At 45.3% G+C, this 27,877-nt stretch overlaps 2 protein-coding genes and 1 long non-coding RNA gene across 5 annotated transcripts in view; 1 reads left to right on the top strand and 2 right to left on the bottom strand.

Moving 5' to 3' along the window:
• adkb (adenosine kinase b) overlaps positions 1-10,165 on the bottom strand; it is a 77,829-nt gene extending 67,664 nt beyond the window's left edge. Inside the window, exons 1-4 of one of the 3 annotated variants that reach the window (XM_055504280.1) lie at positions 9,875-10,165; positions 8,384-8,404; positions 7,682-7,756; positions 7,534-7,587 (exon numbers count right to left, since the gene is read on the bottom strand). In XM_055504280.1, coding sequence (XP_055360255.1) covers positions 7,534-7,587; positions 7,682-7,756; positions 8,384-8,404; positions 9,875-9,924 — 200 coding nt within the window. In that variant the 5' untranslated portion in view covers positions 9,925-10,165. Of the gene's footprint in view, positions 1-7,533; positions 7,588-7,681; positions 7,757-8,383; positions 8,405-9,847 lie in introns of all 3 variants that reach the window. The other 2 variants (XM_029134645.3, XM_029134646.2) reach the window with 2 other exon arrangements.
• Positions 10,088-10,357, top strand: LOC129603373 (uncharacterized). Its single transcript, XR_008693158.1, has 2 exons — positions 10,088-10,227; positions 10,323-10,357. It is a non-coding gene; the product is annotated as an uncharacterized LOC129603373 (long non-coding RNA).
• Positions 10,358-10,532: 175 nt separating this feature from the next.
• Positions 10,533-27,877, bottom strand: LOC114845990 (vinculin). Its single transcript, XM_029134644.3, has 21 exons — positions 27,519-27,877; positions 21,109-21,179; positions 19,637-19,787; positions 18,555-18,663; positions 18,349-18,471; positions 18,102-18,262; positions 16,356-16,446; positions 16,098-16,245; positions 15,754-15,907; positions 15,483-15,658; positions 15,178-15,368; positions 14,678-14,877; positions 14,388-14,516; positions 14,119-14,268; positions 13,904-14,012; positions 13,527-13,829; positions 13,316-13,440; positions 12,593-12,778; positions 12,311-12,514; positions 12,128-12,232; positions 10,533-12,040 (listed from the first exon to the last, which is right to left on the bottom strand). Exons 1-21 carry the CDS (start codon positions 27,684-27,686, stop codon positions 11,894-11,896), a joined length of 3,201 nt encoding a protein of 1,066 aa, XP_028990477.1. The 5' UTR covers positions 27,687-27,877; the 3' UTR covers positions 10,533-11,893.

Genomic DNA, 27,877 nt, shown 5'->3' with positions numbered 1-27,877 from the left:
CGGAGCTCGCTCCGCGCGAGGGGAGGGAGCGGAGAAAAAGAAATTGTTTTGAACAAAATGTCCTCAGCAGCAACCTCTGCTGCTGGAGCCTGCTGGTGGCGTCCAATCGAACAGCGATTCCAGCTATGCGACGCATTCCCCTGATGTATGGACAGCGCGTGTTACATAAAACCCACCCTGGCCGTGGTTAAATACCACTCTCACCTTAAGGCACTGTGCCATTTTTCAATTTCATACCTTCCAGTTTGAGACTAATAGAGGCAGTTTCTCATTCAGCTTAAATCAAAATCACATTCAAATTAGGGAAATTAGCCAACTGAACGTGATATTTGTATTGGGATAAGGAGAGTCCTCCAAAACTAATACCTCCACGTCTCTCCGGCATAACAGATAGCGCAAGTCAGAAACATCATGTTGTTTACATTCCTGCGAACGGAGCCCCCGCCGCTGTTCCCCATCAAGGGAAACACGAGAGCTTCCAAAGTGCTACGAGTGTTCTCTGCCCCGAGTGACTCGCGAGTTCCTCTCACACCTCCCCAAAAAAGAGCCAAGTAGATTATTTACACGAGGCAATAATTCAAGATTTGCTCTTTTAAGTCTCTTGCACTGAGGGCAAGGTGAGCCCATTTACCCGATCCCTCTTCATTCGCCTTTGATGTCAGGCGATCTCGATAAGACCGGATGAGTGGCCCAAAATCCCCGTCGAGTGATTTCACAGGAAGAACAAGTCTCTGTTAATCAATGGCTAGATTGGATCTGTATCCTCGAGAGTGGTCCGCCTGAAAGTCCTCCCAAGTGTTTGAGTGCACACCGGGGTAATTCATTGCTAATGATCACCACGGCACCCACTCTCCTACGCGCCGTTCGTCCTTATTTAATTGCCCTGTTCACGTTTAAATAGCTTACAAATCACAAGGACAGGCAGGGAAACATGATCAAACGGCCCCTATCGCTAATCAGGGGAGGGCGAGGTAGGAAGCGAGGGCCGCGGCTCTCCTTAGGGATTAGGAAGGAGGAGGGCTGTACAGGAACAGTAAATTATCTCTGCTTCTACTACAGCAGGCAGGTATTTTTAAACAGGCAGATCAATCTTACTCGGCCTGACACAGCCAGAGAGGGGGCAGTGCGGCTAAAAGGCTCCGCTAATCCCAGTTTCAACACAGTCATCTGGAGTGGAGACAGGTCCCCCCATTGATTAGATTCCCCAATCAGCGTGTGCATCCTTGCTAGTCTGGAGGCAGTACAAGGCCTGATGCACAGTAATTGTTTCCATAGGTCAGGCGGAGGAAAAAAAAGCTTGGGGATGTGATGAAAGGGAGATGGAGAGGGTGAGGAATATTGTTGTTTTTCCCCCCAATTAAATTGTTTGTCAAACCCTTCACAAAGGGTTACGCAGTTTATCTGTTTAAAATCAATACGCCCGTCTCAGCGTGAAAGCTTGTCCCGACACAAGACAGGCCCATTAATTATTCCGTTCGGCGCGCTATCGCCGGGCTGCTCAAGGTTGAGCCTTATCTTTTCTTATTTCAAATCAATAATTATCTCCTGGCGCTCGCGCTGCTCCTCAGAAACAGACATGCTTTTCATTCAACGCCTGTAAAGTGTCTCTCTCTCTCTCTCTGCAGCAACCGGTGAGGAACGCGCGATGAATAGGACATTCTTATCAGTGGAACATTAGGCTCAGGATGGGAATAGATGCCGAAGAATGAGGCACATGAAAGTGCTGAACACAAATGAGTCATGATTCAAACAGCGCGAGAGGCCTTGTTCCTGTCCTCTGACATCCTCTAATAGACCACAGTAAGGAATGAATGCAGATTCGCACAAAGGCGTCCGGATATCGCCGTCGTTCAGGTATCTCAATCCATTCGGGTAAATCCCCGCTCAGCTGAGGAGAAACCCGCCTCTCGTGTCCCTCGGCGGCCAAAAAAAAAAAAAAAAAAAAAAAGAAGCCACAACTCAAACCGCAACGAACCCCTTTGTATTACAGACTGGATGCACAATTAATGGCTGCACGATTACATGGTCATAATGGGTGAGTAATTGCATTAGAATGCAGAAACAACAAATGTGCATCCCTTTAATAATCGGCCGATCCAGCAGCAGCAGCAGCAGCAGCAGCAGCAGCAGCAGCCCATTTGTTGGCATTAACCGAGGACCGCTGTTTGTACTTAATTAGGCTGCACTCAAGGATTAGGACGGTGGGGGCACAATCTGGTCACGGAGGATGAGTTCATATTATTCCCTCTAAAATGTCACAGGTTTTTGGCTTCGCACTGCAGAGGGTGGCGTTGTTTGTCACACTGTAGCCTAGTGTGGGGATGTGTGTGTGTGGATATGAGGAGAGAAAGAGGGACACATTGAGGAAGAGGGTGAGAAGAGGGAGTGTGTAAGCAAAGGATGGGACTTCTGGTGTTCTCTTGAGGATTGAGATTTGAAGCCGGAGCACAAAGCCTTTGAGACGTCCCCCTTATCTTGGAGGTTGACACCAGGATCTTGGTGATTCGGAGCGCTCCGGGTGAATAATTCCACCAGCACCCCCTACTGCGAGGACCATATGGCACAGTGTGAACTTTAAACACGCCACCCGTTGGCCTCCCACCGCTGCCCCTGCCCAGGCTGGATGCAGACGGGCGATGGGCGCAGACAGCACGCTAACCGCTGCGTTTGTATAGGAGCCGCTGCCATCGGAGGCTTTTCCTGCGTTGCTGCCGGGGATCAAAGACGACTAAAAATAGCCCCGGGCGCGCGTTTCTGAACCGAACATGCTGTATGTACTGGCTGAGACGGCCACATTTTAATTATAAAATGCTCTTTAAAAGGCGGGAGTTGGAGGAAGCGAGGGACGGGGAGGGAGGAGGGGGGGGGGGCACCCACATGCACAAGGATGTGGATTATGTTTGTTACACCCCTTTGACTTGTGATGTTTCCTTCTGGCACCACCTGCTGGCAGGCGCCATCAACATGGGCGAGAGGCGAGGACGAGCCTTAATTATGATTGCATCAGCCATGTCTTATGATGCAGTATGAGCGCTCTGAATGCACAGCAATCACCGAGCGGCACAGCAGGTTGCTCTATTTAATCAAATAACAAACAGCAGAACAAACTATGCGGCTTCATTCATTATAGAATTGGAGGAAGTCTAGATTGGGGGTTCTTCTAAGAGCGGCTTGGGTGGGAACGTCGGATTTATGCAAGTTGGCCCAATCGTTACTTTTAAGCACAACAATAAAAGCCGGAGAACAGCACAGCTGGCGTTTGACCGCGCTCCTGATGTCTCAATTACAAGTCGAGAGCCATTATTCTCTGCTCCTGCTCCTTGGCTCCGAGGCAGGCTGACGCATGCAGGTCCCTGAACCCCGGGCCCCAGCAGCAGGGGGCGCCCGGCGCCCTGACCCCCCCGGCGGAGGTGAGTCCCAGCACGGCGGTACGGCGGGAGGCGGCGCGACTCCACACGCAAACACGCGCGCCGGCTACGAGGAGCGCGGCTCCTCCCGACACATCAGGACGGCTCCGCGGGGGGTCCTCACGCTCACAGTTTGCTTAGTTATATATAAAAAATACGAGTAAAAACGAGGAAAAAAAAGGGTAGAGTCAAGTATGTTTACGGAGCTAAACCTATGGTGCGCGCGCACACACACACACACACACACACACACACACACACACACACACACACACACACACACACACACACACACACACACACACACACACAGGAGCCAGAGTGTTTAGCATGTACGCTGTGAGTGGGGCCTTTGTTGTTTTCCTCCCAGTAAGCAGATTGAGCTGCACGGCAGCAGCAGGAGTGTGTAAGATGTACACAGACAGCGGGGTGTGTGAGTGAAGAGGCACCTCCACTGATCTCCTGTGTCGTGTGATGATGTGTGTGTGATGTGTGTGTCTCAATCCAGCACTGATCCCCCTGAGTCAGCCCTGTCAGTGATATGAGCCCCCCCCCCCCCCCTCCCTCCCTCCCTCCCTCGTTCTCCCTACCCTTCGCCATCCGGAATGCTAATAACAGCCAGCCACTAACGCTGCAGCCCTGAATTATTCATGCAGCAGAGGGTCACACGGCATAATGAGGAGTTTACTCTCATTCTGGATGTGATTGTGACGCTGCTAATCTGCATTTAGCACAGAGAAGGAGAGAAAGGGAGGCTGGTGGTGGTGGTGGCGGCGAGGGGGAGCAGAGCCGGGGAGGGAGGAGGGAGGATGAGCACTGATGAACTTAATTGCTGTGAGCAAACAACCTCTGAAAAGAGTCACGCCATCATCCAGAGATGAGAAAGTAAACAATTAATTATCATCGGACAGAGGGAGCCATAAAACAAATGTTTGAACGACACTAATATTCAGGAGCCAGCTGATACACACACACCCCCACCAGCACCACCGCCACCCCCCTGAGGTGACAGTACAGTCACTGTAACAATGACTCACTCATCTGACACACCAATAATCATCAGCCTCTAATACGATACGGCTAACGAGCCCAAGACGCTTGGGTGGATTGTTTATTGTGAAATGCAGCGTGCTCTAAAACAACCTGTAGTGCCTAGTTATCCAGAAATGAAATGTCTATTTGCCCACATAATAATCTCCTGCAGAAAGAGGCGTGTTTTCATTATGTTGACATGATGTTTCCTATAGAGACTCCTCGGCTTGGAAACACCAGGCGACCGATGCCATCTGCTGGACGTCAAAGGGATTTTAACTCAACGGTGACCAGAGGAATTTACATGGAGAAATTAAACTTAATCCAAAGATAACATGCAAATGTAAAATCTAACACCAGACACCTATTATTTACTGTATGTATTCATTCGTCTAATTTTCTCAGACAAAATATATTTTGCTGGTACAAAGAGGGAGATTACAGATGTCCTACCCTGCACCACATGATGGCAGCAGCACCTGAAAAAGGGTGCAGGCGTGCAGCACTGCAGTTTCCCTCAGCACAAACCCAAAAGAAGAACTATGCTTTGCTGGTTTCCTCTTATACCTCCAGTTCAAAACAACCAAGGTGGTCAGGGAAAAGCCGCCGTGGGCCCAAAGCGGCCCACTAACCACTGTGGAAACATCATCCCAGCGACAGTTCAAAGTCTGGGCGTTTACTGTTAGAGTGAGTGAGCCAGGCATGAGAATCAGCACTGGTTGCACAGCCAATCTATTTACAGCAATCATCATCACAGCCGTTATAGGAAGCATGTTAATCCCCACTTTATGTTGCCTCATTATTAACGAAGCGAAGAACTTTTTAATCTTCATCGTCTGTCTGTAAATAACTGGTTTGTTCCTTTCAGAAGATAAAGATCAAAATAGCTTTAAGCAGTGAACACAAGTTCCTTGGGCCCGCGATGACACTTATAAATCCTTCATTCTGTCGTTTATAATGACATAAATCCGAGCCCAGAAGGTTCTAATACAGACGTCATATCTGGGACTTACTCAGGAGAGAAAAAGAGATTAAGCCTGCAGCCAGCGCTAACAGGGATGCTGTCGCTTTCTACAGTACAGCGGGCAATTTCTCAGGATTATATGGACTCTGCTGTGTCGGGATAATTGAATTCAGACATGGCCACAGTGCACTGCGTCCAATGATCTCCCTCCCACCAGGGTGATGGGGAAAATGAATCGCGTTCCACTCTGCAGCTTCAGGAGCACATCAACAGCGTTTGCTGACCAGACTTCTATCGTGGCCTTTCTACAAATCTCAGTGGTCCCCACGTTCCAGCCGAGCTGCTTCTTCCACGGACCGGCGACCTTGTGAATGACCCACGCGCTCACGTCAGCAACTGAAGGCAGGTTTGTCACAACCTGCGCAGCGACAGATCGGAACGGCGTGAGAACCGCGTTCAGCCGTACGTCGACGGGCGCTGAAATGCATTGTGCTGGGAATAACGCCGCGTGTTAATCCTGCCCTGACCTTGTGCAGAATGCGGAGGGAACTGGGTCTGTGGGGCTAAAGATAACGCCGCTGCTTTGTGCTGGAGGAGGACAACAGCGCTGATGATGCTGCTCTGCCCACGGTCACATGCGTCCCTTTGTCGAGTAACAAGAGCCGACAAGGTAGCGATGGGCAGATACACTGTCTTTATCAGATGTCAAACCTTTTCATACCGTGTGTTGTAAGATTAACATGACGTTATATTCCAGGGTCAAATCACTTACATTATATTTGTAATAACAGCTGTTAATGGGAATGCATAGAAGTCACGAGCCTCCTTGTTTCAGAACATTAGCTCTGCCCCAAACCAACAAGGCCACACTGGGTTTAGGAAATGCAAGGAGCATTTGTCTCACCCTTCATGCCACTGCAGAGATGCCCTTGAGCAAGGTACTTAACACCCATCTGCTCACACGGAGCCGCGCGTCGGCCGGCAGGTAAGAATGTGACTATCGTACGTGCAACAGATGTATTATGTTGTTGGAGGGCACTGATGTGTGAAGCAATGAATTCCTGTAAAGGAACATTTGTTTGCAGTCAGTCAATCGCGGTTAAATACAAACTTAACGGTACTTAACTTAAAAAGTTACTGCACTACTTGTAAAGAGGGAGACTCAAGCCAAGTCTGAATAGTAGCGTTGCTGTATCTGATACGACGATCGATCCAACATCAGCTAAACGAACGAGGATCTCAGTGGTGAAGTCATGAGTATGAGTCAGGCTGCAGTGCCAAAAGTCGCCCACTTATTATGACTCATCCTGTCGTGAAAAAAAGCTTTGAGACGATTGAAACGTTCCTGCCGGATCCAACAAAGGTTCTGTTTCTGCATCAGATCAAGTCTGACCACATATAAGAAAGTCAAGTTTTGGTGTAAACGACTGTGTCACATTTTTTTAACATTATTATTCACAGTCTTGAACAATCGGCCTCTTCCTATATGACACAAATGTCTTCTTCACTCAAATGTTACAGCATGTGGAATGGGTTCATCTAAAACAAACCCCGCTACAGATGGTTCACTTTTTCGTGTCTGCACTAAAATGAAGGAAGTTAAAAGCCCCCTGCGACCTATGGGACCAAAGAAATGGGACCATCAATAATTAAAGTTGGTTCCTGCTTTAATTAGCCTCCCTGCTGTTTACGGCCTGTGTTTAACTTCAGGTGCATTCCTGAAGCGTGAAGGGCTGTTCTGGGATGTGCCGCCACGTTTTCGAGGAAGGCTATAGCGTTACTGCTTGAAATGTGAAGGAGGGAGGGTCTGGAGAAGGGACGCTGCATGCTTAGCAATCCACTGATAATGTAATGGTATGTGCTTAAACTTGCATAGAAAATATTCCTGTATTTATACTATTTAGTCCTTCAAATCATTTTTGTGACAGCAATACTACAAATTTGGTACCGGGGAAACCTGAGGCTCCGTTACACAGGGCTGATTTATGACTTGGCTATTTTAAGCACAGCTTGGTGTCAAGAGGGCAGTACGGTATGAATGACCAGCGTGGCCCTTTTTGGCGCAGAGTAATTTTAACATGTGCGTTACACTACTTGAACATGTGGTCTTCCAGTGAAGCTTTGACTCACAGGGCTTTGTGTTTGTCTTCAGCGAGGATCTGGTCATTGGGCTTCAGGCCAAACCTTTCAGGAAAGAAATTAACAAACAAAGATGTCAGTTTGGTTTGTTCAGAAACACGAGGACATCGGTGGAACTAAGTGCAGTGTTCGGACTTACTTGTCAAGGAAATCTTTGTCCACTACAGCTGAAATGTCGAGCAAGGGATTTCCCATCCCGAAGAGCATGTTTTCACTGTGTGGAGACAAAAAACATGCTGTATTGTGAAGACTCCCACTCAGCAGCCCTCCGTGGACAGAGGAAACAAACAGTCGTCTGTAATCCAGAAACTCATCTGTTTCTGATTCTGACCCTTGTCTCGCTTGTGTCTTCGGTACCTGACTTTTTATTGACAATTTAACGTGCATGTACACAACGAACAGAAGCTACACTAAAAACCAATGAGCTCACAACAGAGTAATTACTGATTTTTACAACTGTGGGCTGGGAAATTCAATACAGCCACCAAGAGAGTTTTGTTTTGCCTGTTCAAAAGGAAGATTAGTCAAATAATGAGCAGGCTGAAATAAAGGATTATGGCTCTGTGTGTGTGAATGCTCTCATAGCCTACAGGCACGTGCAGCATTTGTTCCATTACAAAGCTTATGAATAACACATTTATGAACGTGAAGGGGTCAAAGACTATTTACAATCTAGAAAATGTCAAACAGGATGAAAACTCCCTGAAGACGGCGGGTTTGTATGTATCTATCACGAGTCAGGGATCTACGCTTTGAAGCAACTAGTGAGGTTTCCAGAGCACATTGTAAACAAACAATTACAACAGGAGAGCTGGTAATGATTTGATCAGCTGGATCTTACCTCGGAGTTGGCATGTTTTCAGAAACCTCAGCAGCCTAACCTGGTGTTTTAAATGGCCAGGAGCTTCCTATTCTGTGAAAGCAACGTGGTTTTTGACTACAGGAACTGACGATGCTCCTTAGGCTACGGTGACTGGTCGGTGGAGGAGGGGGGCAGGACAAAGCGTCTCTTAGACATTTGATTGGCTGCACATGTTCCAATCATTCTAAAGCTTTCTATGATGCGTTTGAAGAACATAGGAAAAAACGGCCAAATCTACAGATCAATGCCATCAAATGGACAAATAGCAACCAAATAAATAACACAATTTAAAATTATATTAACAAAGTTCCTCTTTAATCATAGGTTAGACACATGATAGACACAGGTAGAAAAGGCAGCACAAGGTCATAAAACCATAACTCCCCCCTTCCCTCTAAGGACTGAATTCTTCTCATTAGTTGCATTTAGCAGCTTCTCCACTATCTTGCAGAACCCTTTTCTTTTACTAATATGGGACGAATATGAGGAAAATGTGCCTTGACCTTCGCAAATATATGCACGTAGGCCACGTGTCACATTCTGATTCGTCACAGCACAGATGTTCTAAACATAAAGACTCATAAAGACGAAAGACTCCCAGCTAATCAGTTGGTTCAATTAGATATGATAGTGTCACAATGAGTCAGCAGCCACAAAGAAGTACTAACATGACTGATGATCTGCTCACTGTGACCTTTTGCCTTAACTAATAGGCATTTGTAATGTATAATTCTTCCTTTCTTACCCAAGCTGTTATTTTTCCATTTCTTGGTTTGTTTTCTTAGATTTGATCATGCCACATACAAGTAACATTTCAGGTGCTTTTACAAGTTGAGTTCAGGGTAGAAGTTCTAAGAATAAACCTGCTTTTCCAAGAGCTATTACGCATTTAAACATTAACCAAAAGAGTCTTTCTAAAGCTGCAATTTCCTAGAGTTGATGAACGCAACACCAGCAGGTCGCCTCACATTACGCAGAAAACAGTGTTTTTAATGTAAACACTATTAAGCTGCCTGACGGAACCGTGCATGGTAATATAAGAACAACCAACAATGCAACGCTGAAGTTTGCTTCACACCTGATGGCGTCAAAGCTCCACATTTATCAAAGCTATTTAATAAACTATTGACAATCCCTCAAGCAGCACGATTCGACCACCCGCTCTCAGCGCATCCTTTAAGCACGGGTTGAACAATTCCAGCGTCTGTCAGTCATGTGATGCCGAACCCACCCTCGGCTGCTAGCTGTCGTTAGCATCCTTTTAATGGAGCAATCTGCCCTCAGCTCGAAGGCTAACGGTGCTTTCGCGTGAACGCAGCCGCGATGCGACGTTCAAGTGTCCCGACAGCCCAGCGCCCGGTGCCGCCGCGGCGCTGCAACGGGAGGCGTTAGCGGGAAGTAGCAGCTAGCTGCGGCTGCTACGTGCACAAGCACCGCGTTTACCAGCAACACGGACCGGGTCTTTTGTACCTTAACGTCCTTTTCCTCCACGTCGACGCGCTCGTTTCTTCGGCAGACATCTCTGCTCGTAATCGGCGACCGGCGCGTCGACGCTGACGAGCCCCGGGAAGCCGCTGCTCACTGCCGGGGACGAGTAGCAAGAGGCTGCGGCTTCCTTCCACCGACGATGCTGGAGAAATCGGTGAGCAGGATGCGACCCAGAGAGAAACACATCATTATCTCCAGAGAGGGGCCGATACTTAGGAGCCACGTTCTCCCGGACGAGCCCGACTCCCGTATTCATGTGGTGTTATCACAGCTTTCCCCTCCATCCTGCTTCAACCACGAGTTCAACTTCCTGCCTATTCCCTTCGCTCTGCGAGGTTCACACGCTTAATTGTATTTCTAAAAATAGATCTTAATGTTCCGTGATAAAATACACACATAGAGTAGCCGCTTACTTTTGCACTGCCCATAGGAGGATTTCCCATCTGGAGCCAAAGCCTAAGATCCCACAGTCCAGTGATGAAGAGTCGCCTCAAAATCTGATGATTTATATTAATTGTCAATTCAAATGTATTTCAATTGGTGCCTTGTTAAACACATTACGATAATGTCCTTGTATTGAATCAGGTTAGAAAGTATGCAGCATCAGTTCAAACCAAACATGCGAAATGAGCAAACACGGTTCAAAGTGCTATGAAATGCTTTATTACAAAATAGTGAACAACGCCTAAAGCACAAATGTTCAGTCCCACTGAAACCCAACCAAATTGCATAACCTTGACAGCTTTTACAAGTCCTCAGTAATTGCATAGAGCATAATCTGACTTGAAGTTAGAGCCACAGAGCAGGTGGACCTTTATAGAGCAATCGTGTACAAGTGTTTAACAAATCATCCCAATGTCACCATGTACAAATGATACAAAATGCTAAAAATCAAAACCGTATCAGTTGCAAATAAACGGTCTTCCACAAGGCACATCAGTTGGTACAGGAGATAAAAAAGACTCCAGACATTTCAAAGTATTAATCACAGTTGCCATGAGAAGTGGCCAGTTTCTTTTTCCAGCAGCTGCAGACACTGCTTCATCTCTAGACGCTGGTCGTTCCCATGGCTACCTAGGAGGACTGTGCATTTCATTTTCTCAATGGATGATGCACCAGACATTACACAGTGTGCTCAGTGTTTATAAAAAGCCCTGCAGTTTCTCCAAAGAAGTCCAAGCGTAGTTAGATTGTGTGAAATCAGAGTAATTGTTCTTGGCTGTGAGGCCTCATAGTGATGCACAAGCTTATTAATTACATCTAATCTCAATGCAACACATGGAACATACAATGTGCGTAGAATGACTTGAAGCCGTTTTTGATCTGCTGTGGGGAAGAAACCACAGAGCTTGTTTAAGTAATGTCAAATACATATTGCGGCACTTAAAAAGATCAAGGCAGAAAGTCTTTGGCAGAAGTCTGAAAACATTTACTTTAACTACAACTGTGTTACAAAATGTAAAATAAGGAGCAGTGTTTTTTACTTGTGCTAACATAAAATAGTGTAAACAGATAAATACCACTGACTATGTTTAAAGTGTGTTCAACATAAGCTTATAATGTCCCCTAGTTCACGTGTGCTTGTTCTAGCAACGTTGAATTAATGATAATTATAACATTATTATTATTTAAACTGTGGTTTGTGTCCAGAAGAGTCAAGAAACAACCTACTATACCTCCACGTTTTAGTGGAGAGTTTAAGAACCTCTAATCAATATATATAAATCTCTGGGATTTGTCAAAATAAACTACTGCACTAAATTTTTTACACACTTTTGAATAAAAGACGCTCCCAGCAAGTAAAACTAATCCATAACCCGCACAGACAGGGCATTTTTTACATTCTACCAGGACAGCAACTGTTACAGACAGGACCTGGGACTAAGCGACAGCTCTGGCCACAGCAGAGGGATGGGCACCGTTATTACAGCTCTGATGAAGCATACATCTGTCCGACAGCCGGACAGACCAGCATGGAGCGGTGGAACCGTGGCCCTTCTCTTACTGGTACCAGGGGGTCTTCCTGACCCAGTGGAGGGTGAAACCTGCATCTGTCCGGATCTTAATAGAAGCCGCCTCCGCTTCCCGGACCGTCTCCTTCACAGATTGCATCAGGTTCTGAGCGTTGTGGACTAACATTTCAGTAGCCTGATGGGGGAAAAAGGTAGACAGTAAATGATGAATTCAACTGCAATTCACCAAGAACACTTGGAAGCTGTAGTCTGACACACTCACCTGCTCTGACTCCTCTTCGCTAATGTTTGTACGACCCAACATAGTGGCCTTGACTGTGGACAGGATTTTAAGCTGGGTGCTGATGGTGGGAATACGCTCACACACCTAAATAAAAGAAAATGGGATTCGAAAATAATGACTGATAGTTTTCCACAGTGAGAAGGTGCACATTACTGAACTGACCTGAAGCAGGTTGGTGCGGATGCGTTTGTCAGTACACTGCTTCGCCACTTCCTTGGCCAGTCGCGTTACTTCATCAGAGGCCTTTGCGATATCCTTGGCACACTGGATGAGCGCTCGCTTGTTCCCGCTGCCGCCGCGCACCAGACGCGACATCTCGGCCATGAGCAAGGCCATTCGTTTGGCAGCGCCAATGATGTCGTTGCCCTGTGAAGCACAACAGAATTCCAATCAGTCTCAAAGCGCTTACTCCATTACTCTCTCTGGTGTGCAGTGGTGACTCACTTTGCTGGACCACTTGCGGGCCTCGTCGTGGAGCTGCCTGGCAGCGACCATCATGGGCTCATTAACCATGTCGCCAGCCTTCTGCTCAGGGAACTCCTCGTCTTTCTCCTCTGGAGGAGGAGGCCTCGGGGGAGGAACCTCACCCTCTGGAAGAGGAGGCTTTGGTGGTGCTGGCTCATCGTTGAGCTACCAAGAAAAATGCAAGTACTTGGTCATTTTAATATACAATTCACTCTGGACACACTGTGTTTTTCCACCCACCACTTAACTCTGCTAGACTATACATGCTTTTTGCACCAGGTACTTGGTTTCTAGTTGTCATAGCAGCGCTACACGGAGCTGCCATGAAGTCTTGTCGAACTGCCAACACATACATAAACCATGGACGACTTTGAAGGAATGTTGCTCTTGTTTCTCAGTATGTGGTTTGTCACAGCAAGAAAAGGCTGAGAGCAGTAAGATGAAAGGCTGCTCAGCACACAGGGGGCCTCGAAAAATACTTTAGAATTCTCAACAACAAAATGCCTCAGTGTGGTAAGGCGTTACTACGACGACAGACAGTCGTCACTACTTCCTCGTCACCTTTTGGTGCGGCGCAGCTCATCGACCAAGATGATACTGTACCAACAAAGTACTAGGTTCCATCTACGTCAACACCTGCCTGAAGCAAAGTCAAAAGCAAATTGCCAAAAACAAATCAATTTAAAATAATCGACAACTCACATTAAGCTGGTCCAGTTCTGGAGGAGGTGGTGGGAAGTCTGGCTCTTGTGGCTGGAAGGCCTCTCTGACTTTTGCCACAGCTCCAAGAATCTTATACCCCGAATCCAGAAAGCCCTTCTGTAGATCTGACGGTGAAAACAAATAAAGTAAAATGTCACACTATCCACATAAAATACCTTTTAAAGACTTGGAGGTAGGAAAATCTGCCTACTTGGATCCTGGATATTTCCAGCCACTGCCTTCGCACCCATCACCATGGGGGAAATTGTGCGGCTCAGCTCATCGGAGGCCGCCTTCACAATCTCCCTGAATTTAGGATCCTCTGAGTTCTCCACCTCCCGCTTTGCCACCAACATGATACGATTCGCTCTGCGGGCGATGCTCGTGGCGCCAGCTACCAGCATCTGAGGCTGGTGATTGGCCATGGCCACACGGCACTTATCCAAGTCCTTCTTAATGGCTTCCTCTGAAGCATCCAGCAGAGATTTGGTATCGATGGCCTCGTCCACCAGACCTGAACACATCACATAGCATATAGTGGATGAGGAAGCACAATCACCTGCAATCAAGCTTTAAGCGAAACCCCACCTGTCATTTTCTCTACATTGTCAATCCACTGATTCTTCATGGTCTCAAAATGTTCATATGCAGCTTGGTTGCCAGGATTTCTCAGCAGAATACGAGCAGCAGACACCACCTGAAAACAAACCCAGCCATTATTGTCAGTTATAATAAATACTTAAGCTCCATGACTGGAGAGGCAGACAAACGGCAACAGATATAAACAATAAAGCGTGACACACTTGTGGTGTTAAGTCCCTTGTTGATTTGACAGCGGCCTGGATCCCCTCCACTGTGCTCTTGTTGGCAGTGCCGACAGCTGCAGCCTTCTCTGCTGTGGCGCCAAGCCTATTGGCGTGGTTTTCAAAGTTGGCAGCCCTTTCCTCAAAGACCTGCACATGATCAAATAAAACAATTGCCCAAAAGGCTTGTTAAAAATAGAAAACCCTTTTTTAATAAACATTCCACCACTGATAGGAGCTTAGCACAGTAAGGAACGGATCCCACTGACCTCATCTCTGTTGGGGGCATCCAGAGAGGCGGTAGCAGCCACAGCGAGTAACTTGATGGGGGTGGTGGTGTCACTGAAGATGTCGGACACCTCCTGAGTCATCGCCTCCTGCATCTTTCCTTTTAGATCCTGGGAGCAGGACAAACAGATGTTACAACCCGTTAGCACAAGAGGTCGTTCACCGAGCCGCTGTCAACCAGCAGATGGAGCCGTTTGTCTGCGTCATTGTCTGGATTTCCCGAAGTTACAGGTCTTAATGAGAAAAGCCAGTTGAGTGTGAGCCATCTTACTTTCAAGGCTTCCTGCAGCTGCTGCGCCACAGCACGTGCCTGGGGGCTGTCCCCTTCACCGCGGGCAGCCAGGTCAGCAAGCTGGGCCATAAGCTGCTCCACCTGCTCACATTTGCCCACCAGCTCCTGCCTGTATGGACCTGGCAGCGCGTTGGCCAGCCGGCGGCCCTCTGCCACCAGCCCACGGATGGCTGCTTGGCCTGGACACACGGAGACAGGTGTGTAAAGTCACTCAGTAAGGTAGCATAGTGCTAATTCAAAATCTCTTTTTATGCCTGTTTCATCGTTCCACCATTCCTGTATTTAAGCTTGTATAACAGCATGTCCAAACCACAGAATACAACAACAGCAAAGAGTGCTGTGGAATGTATGACAGCAGAAGGCAATATGTTCACCAAGTGTCTGGTCTGCAATTTAGCCACAGGAGAAAGAATGTGAAGGAGTGTCAAGGAAAGATGAAGCGGGGTGAGGAAATACAGGAGGATGGGAGCCAGACCCACCAACACCACTGTCATCCACTGTGGGATTGTCGATCCAGCGCTGCGCCTGCTCAATCTTTCCTTCCAAGTGCACGGCTGCCTTCGCAGGCCTGCTGTTGGCCACAGCTTTGTTGGTCTTGGATTGCAGGTTCTGCAGAGCTGTTGCGATTTGTTTAGCCAAAGCTCTGGCCTCAGGAGTGTCACCTTTACCCCTAGAAGAAATTGAAAAGTTAATCATATTTGCAAGCAGGGAATAGACCAGAAATAAATCCAATTTAGATTTGGATTATTAGAAGGGCTCATATTTCAGACAAACTGCAACTTACTGTCGTCTAAGATCTGACAGCTTGGCCGTCATGGCAGCAATCTCTCCCATTGAGCGCAATATGTCATCTCTTTCTTTGGGATCCTCACACATGTCTGCAATCTTTTTGGTTTCAGCGAGCAGGGCTCTGATGTTTTCTTCTCCCTCTGGGCCGCCGTGAGGGTCAGACAGCCAGTTCTAAAGCAGAAAAATAAAAACTCTTCCAACTGGATGTTCTGACAGATTCCAACTCATGACTCGTAAGACAAATGCTGTATGGGTCAGTGATTCACCTGAGCAGCATCGATCCTTTTGGCAATGACCTGCTTGGAGTTAGTCATGGCCTCCAGCTTGCGAGCTGCATTTTCCACCTTGCCAGTTAGCACGTCCAGCCCTTGAGAAACCTGCTGGGCTTTCTGCATGGCGGCTGGAGATGCCCCGTGACCTCTGGAATGGACAAATCAGAGACATGGATACCGTCAGCGGAAGAACTGACTAAACTGTGACTAGAAATCTAGAGAATTTACAATAACAAGGCACAGATCTGTCTAATGAAAACAACAGACTGTATTAAATGTGTGAAAACATTTTGCCATAGTCGACACAGATGAACAATGTCCTGTGGTGTAAACTGTACCTGGCTCTCATCTCGGACACCTGGTCAGTCATCTGGCCCAGGGTCTTGGCTGTGCCTAGGATATCTCGGCGCTCCTTGCCAGCACACAGTTCGCCCACTTTCCCAGCTTCATCAAGGATCTGTCGGACAGCCTGTTCGCCTGCATCCCCTAAAAGCAAAAACAAACACATTACACGTGCTGTAACTAGCAAAATACAGATAAAAAAACTAATGAGAATAGACTGAGTCACTAAGAGGACATGGGTTCATGTTCATCACCTGGTTGAGCATTTGGATCCCTCAGCCAGTTCTTGGCCTGAGCCATCTTTGAGTCAATGAGCCCCAGAGCTCTTCTCATGGCTTCTGTGTCCTTTAGGATAGAAGAAAATGAAATGAATAATTTAAAAAGGAATCAACTGAATTAATGAATAAACTAAGCGGAAGAAAACTAGAAAAGGAGTTAATGCACTTCATTTTAAGTAACATTAATGCGCTCAAGTTAAATTCCCCATATTGCATCATAGCCATGACATTTAGAAACTGGGTTTTGACTGTAGTTGCATGATCAGAAAAGCTTCAAGATCTTGTCATTTTTCACAACCAGAAAACAGCAAAGTCCACATGCAGCATCACTAACGTCAGTCAGGCACAACCATGTAACACATGCTGTTTCCATCGTTCTTTTCCATCACCAGTCATGAATGTGTTAAAAGCCAAACAACTCTCCATTGTATCTCAATCAAAGGGGATGGAAATACAACAATCTGTCCAACAGCAGCAGACTTGACAATGAGTCCACTCATCGCTGAAGTCTGCAAGACAAGGTTGCGTCCAATCGGACTATGCAGAGGACCAAAGCAAACGAATGGGTGGTTCAGTTCAGACAACACATGCCTCTTAATGTAGCCTGAATTGTTGCCACACAAGGCAAAGGTTTCATAGTAATTGAATCCTATTAAGTACAAAGCCCTGCAAATAAAAACAGGAACCACAAATATGTCTACATCAGTGACTCAGTGTCAACAGCCTAACAACAATCATGTTAGTGTGCATGACTAGGAATGTGAAAGTAAGTGAGGCGAACAAAGGAAGCCTAAGACACGGTACAAGGTGTGAAGTGATGTTCCCTGTGCTATTGGGTGTAGTGGTTTTCTGGTTAAACCGCAGCTGCTGTTATTCACTTGAATATGTGTGAAAAACAGTCAGTGTTAAGGATGGCCAGTTTAAGGATGAAAAAACAAAAACGCTTTTCAGTCAATCACAGGATCATCTTGCTCAGAAATCACAACGGGCTTGTCTCAGGGCATTAGTAATGAGAGTTGTTTAAACAAAAGGGTATGTCAAAAGTGTGTCAGCTCAATCAATTACCAGAGGGATTGAGGAGATGCATGCTATGGGTCTTATATGACAGGAGGAGGACGCAGAGATCTTAATATAATTTCATGTTATTATACAAAACAAACAAATAAAAAAATACTGAATAAAATAGTGAATAGGTCAAGATTTTAGCAATTCAACCTTTTTAACATCATTCTAACAGTCAAACTCATCATTTACCTTATTATAGCTGGGGAAATGTTTAACCCCACTATCGCATTGCTACTGAAATGTATCAACTGGCACCACAAAGCACAAAACAGCAAACATATCTGTCAGACATGCTGCCGCACAACCAAGGGGTGAGACAGGAGAGGCTTACCTTCTACAGGGGGTTAAGGAAGAAAGAAATGGTGAAAAGAAAGGAAAAGCCACATAAATACAAATGTACAAATGGACATAACTAAATAAGGCCACCAACACTGTGGAAAAATGGACACAAGATGGCGGCATTATAGGGAGTGTGGCAGATGCAGAAACATAGAGAAGGCAACAGATTAACCAGCTACACAGACACAGGGAGGTAAAGTAAGGCTTGGTAACACTACTCCATGAACTCTAAACTCATCAGAACATTAAAGTGTATGCCAAAGAAAAAAGGTTCATCTATTAGGAGGAAAAGCACAGAACGGAAAGGAGTGCACGCACTTTGTTGGCCCAGGCGTCCTCGTCCCAGGACGTCAGCTGCAGCACTCTGATGATCTCATTTATCTCTGCGCTCATCTTCTCAAAGGTGAAGTTCCTGTTTTTCAAGGCTTCCTCCACTCCATGACTGCCAGATGTCTTCGTAGTCACAAAGATTTTGATTCCTGAAACAGAAAAGCTAACTCAAGCTCAGAAGCTAATTAAAAGTGGCATGTGCACAGTGCAGGACTGGCCTCTTTGTTAAGGTCACCTGAGATGAGGATGGGCAGAAGCTCTTTGACGGTGTTCATGGAGTTGACCAGCATCACGCGGTGCTCCTGGTGTGTCAGCTCCTGCTGTCTCTCATCTATCATCTTGGCCATCTTTGTCATTCCTGTACATAAAAAACAAACATTAAGTACATTTCACTTCTTCAAAAGCCACACTGAGCTGGTGCTGCTCTGTCAGTAGACTGACCTGGTCCCAGGTTTTTTGTGTATGTGATCAGGTCCTCCATAGACTCCACCACCTCTGCCACTGTCAGATACTCCAGGATGCCTTTACACACACGGATTATTTTGCGAACCTATGACATGTTTAAATAGAACAAGAGCTAATTAAACACTATGTTGCCTCCACACTGAAAAGTGATTATGCAAACACAGCCCATAACAGCCCCCGTTCAAACACTTAATGCTGCCTAGACATTTCATTGCTTTGTCCTTCTATACTCCAGCTTTATGTGGTCTGCTAGAGTTCACTGGCTCCACTATACAGACTTATCCCTAAACAGCATTGAAAAGCATGAACGCAGCTGACAGATGACTCCTGCTGAGTCTTGCTGACTGCTGCAGCTCTGGGATGCCTGATGGGTTTTCATATAATGCTGATGTGCAATTTCTTTCTTTTCGAGGGACATGACAGATGACACTGTTGCCTGGCTCAAGATTAAAGAATGACCTACGTACAAAATGTGCCAAATGTATTTACTCCTGTCTACTATATAAGGATTTCTGCACACAAAGGGAAAGTAAAAATAGGAACCTGTGAGAAACAAGAGTTATTCTAAAGTGTCCATTAAATGAGTGGCAGGCCGTCACACAGTTTTGCACATGTTTAATGTCTCAGGTTCTCAGGTGTATTGCAACTTTGGATGATGTTAGCAGCTTATCGTAAATGCATTTGTTGCTTTTCTTTTATTCATAACCACTAAAGCCCAAGACGTCCAAGAAAATCCTCAAAACCAGACTAACCAGTTCAGGTGAAGAAAAAAAATCATATGAAGGTAGATGTAAGCAGACACCACTTTGCACCTATAAATTATTCACGCACTGGGATAACTCAAGAGCAGGGGATGCCAAGAAACCAATTCCTACAACGTCAGGAAAATCAATAAACCATCACTGAATTCACATGCGATCTACACTTGGATATCAGGCAGAGTCACTGGGTCAATATTTCATTCCAGTAACTATTTCTGACTTTCTTCTTCGGAAAACGATCTTACATGGATTAACAGGTTTACAAATCCAATAAATAAAGAATGAATAAATGAATACCTCGGCCTCATCAAAGGTCAGAAGCAGGTCAGAGGTGCCAGAGAGGATTCCCCGGGAGCCATCAATGAGGTAATCCCGAGCAGGAACAGAGTATGGATCGGCCTTCAGCATGGAGGCAGCCTGCACCAGTTTAGTGCATGCATTCTCCACTCTGTGGAAAGCAGAAGACAATGGATTCAAAGTCAGGAAAGAAATCAATACAGAACGTCATGCTAACGTCACCAAGCTGCGCTGGACATACAAGAATGCAGGAAACAACAAATGGATGTTTAGGAACTTTGTATTTTGTACTATATCTTTTATTAGAATAAGAATAATACTTCAAAATCTTCTTCAAAACAAAAAATGGAAATTTAAAAGGCGTCAGTATGTCAAAAACGAAAATAGTGTAACCATAATCATTATAAGTACATAAAAATGTACTTACAAAATGGAGTAATTCACACATGTTTCAGTCTATTTCTGTAATCTTCTTCATCTTTGCACTATGGTCACTATTTCCTTCCTGTTTGATTTGCATGCATACGATTGAATAGGACACTGTAATAGGGCTGTAGTACATGACTGAGAACAGCCTGAATTAACCAGATTTAGAAGTACATTTTAAGCCTTATACGGAATCAGAATTGCACAATTGCACGTCATCAGCGTAATATCGCAACAGCCATATTGCACAAAGACAAAGGCAACATGCCTGACTCAAACAAGCGTCAACACATAGGCTACTTAACATTACGCAGACTCTAAAAGGTTGTACTACGAGGACAATGTTCCAGTTTTAGGCATTAAAAAGGGGCCAAATGAGAAGAAACCCAGTTTCCACTGTTCTGACAGGGCAATTGTTTTAAACTGTAAAAGCCAATGCATGTTCATGACATCGAGTCAGGCCTGCACAGAACCAGCCAACAGTGTCCTTCAGCGTGCACTAGGGAGAAACAGCCATGCACACACTAGGCCTCAACAGACACTATATTTAGTGAAGGAGGCGCATTCCAGCACGTGTGCTGACGGCTCACGACAAGGTGACGATGTGACTTTGAGGAGCCAAATGTGTGGGGCCTGACAACCTGTGCCTGCCAGTTCATTTCATCCCTGACCCCCGAGGGCTCCAGGACCTGCCCCTTCACTGAAAACAGTATTATAGAACCTGCCAATAAATCCTTTCTCTAAATATCTCTCATTTTATCCTCGGCATGTGTGTTTTCTGTATATAAATATCAGACAGCAAGGGACTGTGCAATGAGTTTGTGGGTGTCGGGATAAATGAGGTACTCCCTAGAAAATAAAGTATTTATGTTTCACTAGGGCAAGACATTAACAAGCCATGTCTGACCTTTGCTTGGACACAACCAGTCATTACTGCAACAGATAAAGAGAGAATCCAGTGGGTTCCACGTACTGTAGAGAATGAATCACTTGATCTAAATTCATCTCAGAGGTTTAGGAGAGCAGTGTGACAATACTGTGCTTACTTAATAAAAGCTGGGGGCATGTCCCTTTTCATGAGCTGGTCTTCTGTGGTTTGCACGGTTTCCTTTCCCACCTGAAAAAAGCAGATGAGGTTTTCTGAGTATACACACACACATCACGAAGGATGTCATGAGTTATTGCAAGGAAATTAAAATGTCAGGTACACATCAGAAAGACACATGAGACATTACCAAGACACAAGAGGAAATTGTTGATGCTGAACTTTTCATATCATGCCAACATTTGCAGTCAATATGTTGGCTAAGCTAATTAGCTAAATAATGTTAGCATGGTTTCTGAAGTCGGTGCTCAATGAGCAAACCTTTAATTGTCTCCACTCAGCTGCCATTCTCTAACAGGCTTTCAGTTGCAGCAGCCTGCCCCAACATGCACTATGCAAACATGTAGGAGGACGTACAGTGTCAACACAGATGTTGTATAATAGCATTCTATACTATGACATGAAGTCACCCCTCTTACAAAAACCTATTTCAGTTGCTGATATGTATGTATGACATTTTCTGAATTATTTACATACTAATGTTCAGTCAAGCCACTTACCTTTTATTTATGTCTAAATTTACACATATTTCCTAAGTGGCATTAACCTTTATGCTTTAGTGTAGTAATGTCTGTTGTGAGAACTGGTGAGAAAAAAACAACAGTATGAAAATAACTCAGGAAACACTTTCTTTCAGTTTACGCTTGAAGTCAGCGGCACTTTAAACACAGCTCAGATATGAGTCTTACCAAAGATCCTAAATCAGTGCAGATACTAGAATGTCACACTGATTTCTATACATTAGTAACAAGGAGTTAGAGCAGTTTCATATTGCTTAGGCTGTCACTGCCTAATGCTTAAGTTAACCTGCAAATAATGTGGAATGTGACGAGCGAGGTAATGCTGCACACCAAACCAGTCATGTTTCAAAATGTGCAAAGTGACAGCAGGCGTGGTGAGATGGACTCCAGTGGAGACAGGATATGATGTACACTCCTACTCCGTGTCAGACCAGATGACTACTTCATCAGTCTTGGGGATTTTGTATCAGTCAACACTTCCAGTTCCAGCACTAAGTTTCAGAGGGGTTTGTACTCATGTTTAAGGTTCAGATGTATTCCAACGTCTTTATAACTGCAATGAGGAAGCACAAGGACCACAACTGCCTCTTTTTTTGGGGGGTGTCTTTAATCTTGTACTTTTGCCCCATTACTTGTTCAGACAGCTGCTGGGGGCAGACCAGGCCCCGGCAGTCATAATGTGTAAAGCAGCTGAATGCTTCCTCTCGCTCCATGCTAAAGTAAGTCACCTCCCCCACAATGACCTCAGCTCTGCAGAGAGACAAATCAGCCACATTGAGCTGCCGTGGGTAAAAGACCGCTCACATTCATTTCAGGACGCCAAACTGACTGGGTTAAAAAAGCAGAACAACACTTGACAGTATTTTACCAAGTGTGTATTAAGTATTAACTTACACACACAATTTAACAACATGTAACATTTCCAACCTTGAACTTTGCTGTGTAATCACTGGAGGTGTTTTTATGATGGACTGGACAATACAAAAAATGGAAGGATGTTGAAAAACTGATTATCTAAATAATTATAATAAATCAGCTTTGCTTATATTAATAGAGCATAGATTCCATTGGTGACACTTGGGTGAGCAGCCTCACACACAGTAGCAGAGTCATTCCAGACGGTTGACGTGGAGGCTGAAATGGAGCAGAGCCGTACATACATACATCTTACTTTCTTTTTCCTGGACCAAAGGGTCTGTGAGTAACTGAGGGGTTATAAATTAGGCCAAAGTTTGTGCCAAAATGAGACTGAAGCTTAGCAGAGGCTGCCCATCGCCATGTGACGTGGCTCCCTGACACTGGGATTTGGCTGAAAAACCCGCTGGACAAGTTTATGTGATCTCAGAGCAAAACTGTGCAAATTTATATGATCAAGTCAAGTTTAGACACGACGGTCGAATGAACCCGGACTCATATTCTCCTGTGAGGTAGCACAAAGGAGTGCCTAAACCAAGCAGACTCAAGGCTCTATTTACAGGTCATCGCTGTCCTTTTCCACCCAGAGCTGCTTCCTGGTATCTCGAATAAAATAGAATGATGATCCCAAGCTTAAAACTGCTGCTGTCAAGCAGTTTGACATGTTGTAAATGTGGATCACATTCTTAACTCCTTACAACAGGGTCCTGATAGTATTAATACACTACACAATAACACACAAGAGTTTTAATAATATTAGAAGGTGAAAATATCCCTATCTAGTTCCTAGAGCAGAATCTATGAACTTCTGGGCAGGCAAAGCAAAGATATTCTATGTTGGAGAAGCAGGAGCCACATCACATTTGCCATTTTTGTCTAATAAATAAACTTAATTGTTGTTTACTGATAGTAAAGACAAAGGGAACAATTATGTGTGGAGTGTTTCATGTCTTCATGACAGCAGTCCAACCCACAACACAAATATCATGTTCTTTTAATAGATTCTACACCCTTTATGGAAGAGCAGCTGTTCACTTCCACAGTCCTTTTTAAAACAGTTCACCGATTCAGTGTCACCATCCTCCAATTGCGACGCTATTGGCCGACAGTCTCGTTTGCAGTTCATATCTGTAGTGGGAACATCACGCAAGACTCCACGGTTGTGTGGAAACCCTATGTTGTGAAGCAACTTGATGAAGTGGCTGCTTCTTTGGAACAGACCCGCCTTTGTTGACAGCAGTCCATTGCTGGGCCAGTAGAAGAAAGGCCACTCTGAAAGCCTCAGGGCTGGTAGGACACAGCCTGCCTTTCACATGTTGGCTAGCTTTAGCACAATAGTGTCATGGTGACTGCAAAGATCTATAATGTCAAAATTCTAGCAAGTGCTGTCAATGCTGCCCTTGGCAATGCCCTACAAAGGCAAAGTACGTTTGCATAGAGATTTAGACCCTCAAAATCGAATTCTGTGATTAATAACCTTTCTTTGCAATGGAATCTGATCAGGCATGCTAACACAAAGTGATGATGCAGCACAACAATGCTTAGACTCCATCAATAACCCCAGTTCCAGCAAGTGATATATGACAAATCGAGTGGCTTGTGAGTAATAGCAACGTATAGGAGCAGCAGAGGTTGCACTGAAGGTCAGTTATCGTGTGGTGACAAACAGTGTAAATTAATCTGGTTTAGGAAGTAGCTACACATAGCGTTTCAGAAGCGATGACAGTAGAGAATCAAAAGGCTTGTCTGTCCGTGTCAAAGCAGGAGAAAATAGATCACTGCCACCTATCTGATGTTACAGGAGCTTAGCAGGTCACACTCCACTCAGTTTGAACGCTAGTTTAAAAATGTTAAACATTTTTTTTTGTAGTCTCGAGGCATAAACATTGCACTGCTATAATAAGGATTTCCCTAAACTGGCCTATATTACTGTTCCCGAGTGGGGCCAACAGCTGCTGGGTCTTCCTGACTTGGCTTCCTGCTTTTCCTCCTCATTTCAACGCTCCTGCGTCCTAGACAAGAGTGGAAACGAATTCCCTTGGCCAATTGTAGGAAGTTGACGTACCAGGTAATCGGAAGCATTCTCTTTTGTGTGATCATAAGAACTTCAGGTAATGAGCGTGCCTATTTCCCATTTGTAAAGGAATGAATAAGAGGGTGAGTGAAGTCATTAACCTGGGCTCCACACTTTGTTTAATCATCGTAAAAACATTTAAAACAATTGTATAAATCAGTCATTGTACAGTAAAAATTTTTTTTTAAATTATTTTCCCACATTATGAATAAGTTAGATGACAGGACATGAATATGTCTCCGTGGATGCATCTTCCGTTAACAACTCAGACAACTCACACAAACATATGTATAAAACTAAACACAACTTCCAGGAATGGCACTTTCTTGGTGTGTTGCAACCTCACCAACACTGCAGCATGAGGAGATTTTTACGTGTGATGTGAAGAAGTGAGAGGCTTCTCATCTGTGTAAACAGGAAGTCATCAATTTCACAAGCGCAGTACATCACTGACACGGTTTATTTTATCAAATGCCCACCACGAGAAGCTATAACAAAGAGGTAGAGTTTACTTACAGAGATCACGACTGTGATGTGTGTTGGTGCTGTGAATATAAACCATACACACCACACTTACAAGTTAATCTGATATGAACAGCTAAATTATGTCTTTACAGGAAGATTAATTGATCTGCTTCTTCAATAGTTTATTAAATTGCTCATTCAAAGTTCAGACTCAGCCCCCTCTGAGCTAAATGCTGGGGTGGGAGCTGGGAATTCTTCACATTCCTCACATTCATCCTGGCTTGAGGTCTGGCTCATTGTCTTTATCAGAGAACACTGATGTCAACATTGCTGGGCACTACTGAGAGGACTTGGTGGGGCTAATTATATATTTCATACATTCAAAGGCCTATTCTCGCAAATACTACACATTTACCAGAACCAGTATGAGCAATCCAAAAGGCCAGGTTGATGTAGTCATTAGATTATCTTGAAGGGTACAGTCAGACGTTAATAAATTGTCCACTTCAATAAACTGTTCTTAAGTTTCAGGTGACCAAGATTTTGAATTGGGTTCATAAAGGAAATGTTATGCAATGATTTGTGGGCAAGGAAGACAATGCACTTAATGACTTTTCTTTGACGAAGCTCCACCCTGAAAGTGTCTGGAGAAATGCAATTACAAGGCCTCATCCCTTTCGCCTCCTCGGCTCCTATATTCAAAACAAATACTGTCTGCAGTTACTTGCTTAAGCCAACAGACCTAATTAAACTCTGTGACTGGAAAATCCAAGGACACCACAACCTCAAATTACTGATGACAAAATATTCTGCTGTCTTCAGTCAAAGAGAGGACCCACACAGTGTGTCTGTTTCCTCGTGTGAGCCTGGTCACGTATGACTCATGGAGCTGCTGGGACTAAAAGCAGAGGAATTACATCTGATTGTTAACTTCCATGAACGCATAACACCATCCATGTTGTAATGTTGCTACAGCAACTGGAAGCAATTACAGGCTTATACACTCATTCATGCATCTATTGGAAAACATATGAACACAATTGAGCGACGTCTGGAGAGTCTGGATTAGTTCACTCCCAGCTGGTTGAGGGAGCACACTGTTGCTGCACCCAACATGCAAAAAAAGCATTATGCCTGATAAACAGTTCTCTTACATGGCTCTCAGAGGAAGGAAGTCAAATGGGTGAAAAAACAAATGCAATGGCATATGAGGAAGAAGAAAGGCATAGAATAGCAAAGGCTGGTATGAAACAGTTTAACGCCACAAAAGCAGCTACAAGTATGGCAGGGTGATGATGAACAACATTTTAAACGAATCCTCCATCTGATGACAATAGACACCAGAAATGTATAGGTCTGCCAACTGGCAGGGCCTGTGTGCTAGAGCAGGCTGATAAAGGGCAATACACAAGGATGAGTGTGCCTCTAAATAGCTACAATATCTGCCTTAAGTTAAAAGCTACAATATCAGTCAAATCCCCCATCTCCCCATGTGTTTCCTTTAAAAAAAAGAAAATGTTTGCCATGTATTGTTTCTGTGAGGTAACAGCGATGGCATTTCATTAGTTGGCGCGTTGTGGCTGAGGAACACCAGCGCGGTGAGGTTGCTTTGATTCTAAAAATAATAGAAGCCACACATGCATCTGTTCTAAAGGATGCTTATAACGCTTCTGAAACTCAGCGGGTGGGGTACCAAAATAAAGCCCACAAAGTGAAAGTTACAGTATATGACACCGCCCTACAATCGGAACCTAGGGAAGCGGGCCTGACAACGCAACACACCATGCAGGTGTGGTGGAAACTTCACAGCTGCCATGAATATAGATTTAATCTCACTATGACTTCGCGCTGGTCCCGTGCAGCTCTGCTCTTTTTCAGTTTGACAGAGCTGTCGCACCTTCTGCCCTGGGGGACCACTGAAACCTCCTATCCTGCTTATAAGCCCCATTCATCGTCTATGTGGAGGGGGCAAGTGTTAAAGTTGCTCTGTGAAGTGAAGTGGGTTAAACAGTGAATAAGTCGTGGCCGTTGGAGCTGTTGCTCCAGTACCTGGTTGAACGTAGCAGCGGTGCCTACGTCAGACACGGCAGCACCGGAGGAGGCAGGGCGTGTTTTCAAGGGGAAAAGGGCGTCACTGCCCTTTGCCCCGAGCCAAACAACTTTATTTAACTTCAGCAGGATGCAAAGATCTCCCCTGTCCACAAAGACGTAAACGTAAAGAGACGACCACATGCTACATCGCTAGCTAGGATCCGCGTTTCAACGTCCGCTAACGTTGCCGCCAGAGCGGGACAAAGTGCGACAGGTAGCCTCCCACGCGCCGCCGAGCTCGGGCACACGTCGTCACCAGATACGGTGTCACGCAGCGTTACTCACCCGAACGAGGTTGCTCACTGCAGCCTGGACGGCGGCGACCGGCGCCGACAGATCCGGGATAGCCTTCCCGTCAACCTCACCTTCCTCGTGCATTATCACCAGATGGGATATCTGCTGAGCCACCGGCTCCAGGATACTTTCTATCGTCTTCGTGTGAAACACCGGCATGGTGAAAACTTTAGATCACTATCCGAGAGAAAAGGAGCAAAAACCCTGCCACTTGCGGTAACTTCACCCAAACTCCAGCTAAAACTATCCCGGCAGTTTTCTATCCAGGTCGGCTTCGCCTCCCGTTTGAACACTACAACTACTCCCGTGAAACCATCAATGTGGAAAAACTCCTAGCCTCGGAGTGGGCG

The sequence above is a fragment of the Betta splendens genome, chromosome 19 (genome assembly GCF_900634795.4).
Source record: "Betta splendens chromosome 19, fBetSpl5.4, whole genome shotgun sequence".
NCBI classification, from domain to species: domain Eukaryota; kingdom Metazoa; phylum Chordata; class Actinopteri; order Anabantiformes; family Osphronemidae; genus Betta; species Betta splendens.
The sequence above is the reverse complement of the archived record's forward strand: the minus strand, read 5'-3'. Positions and strand labels throughout refer to the sequence as shown.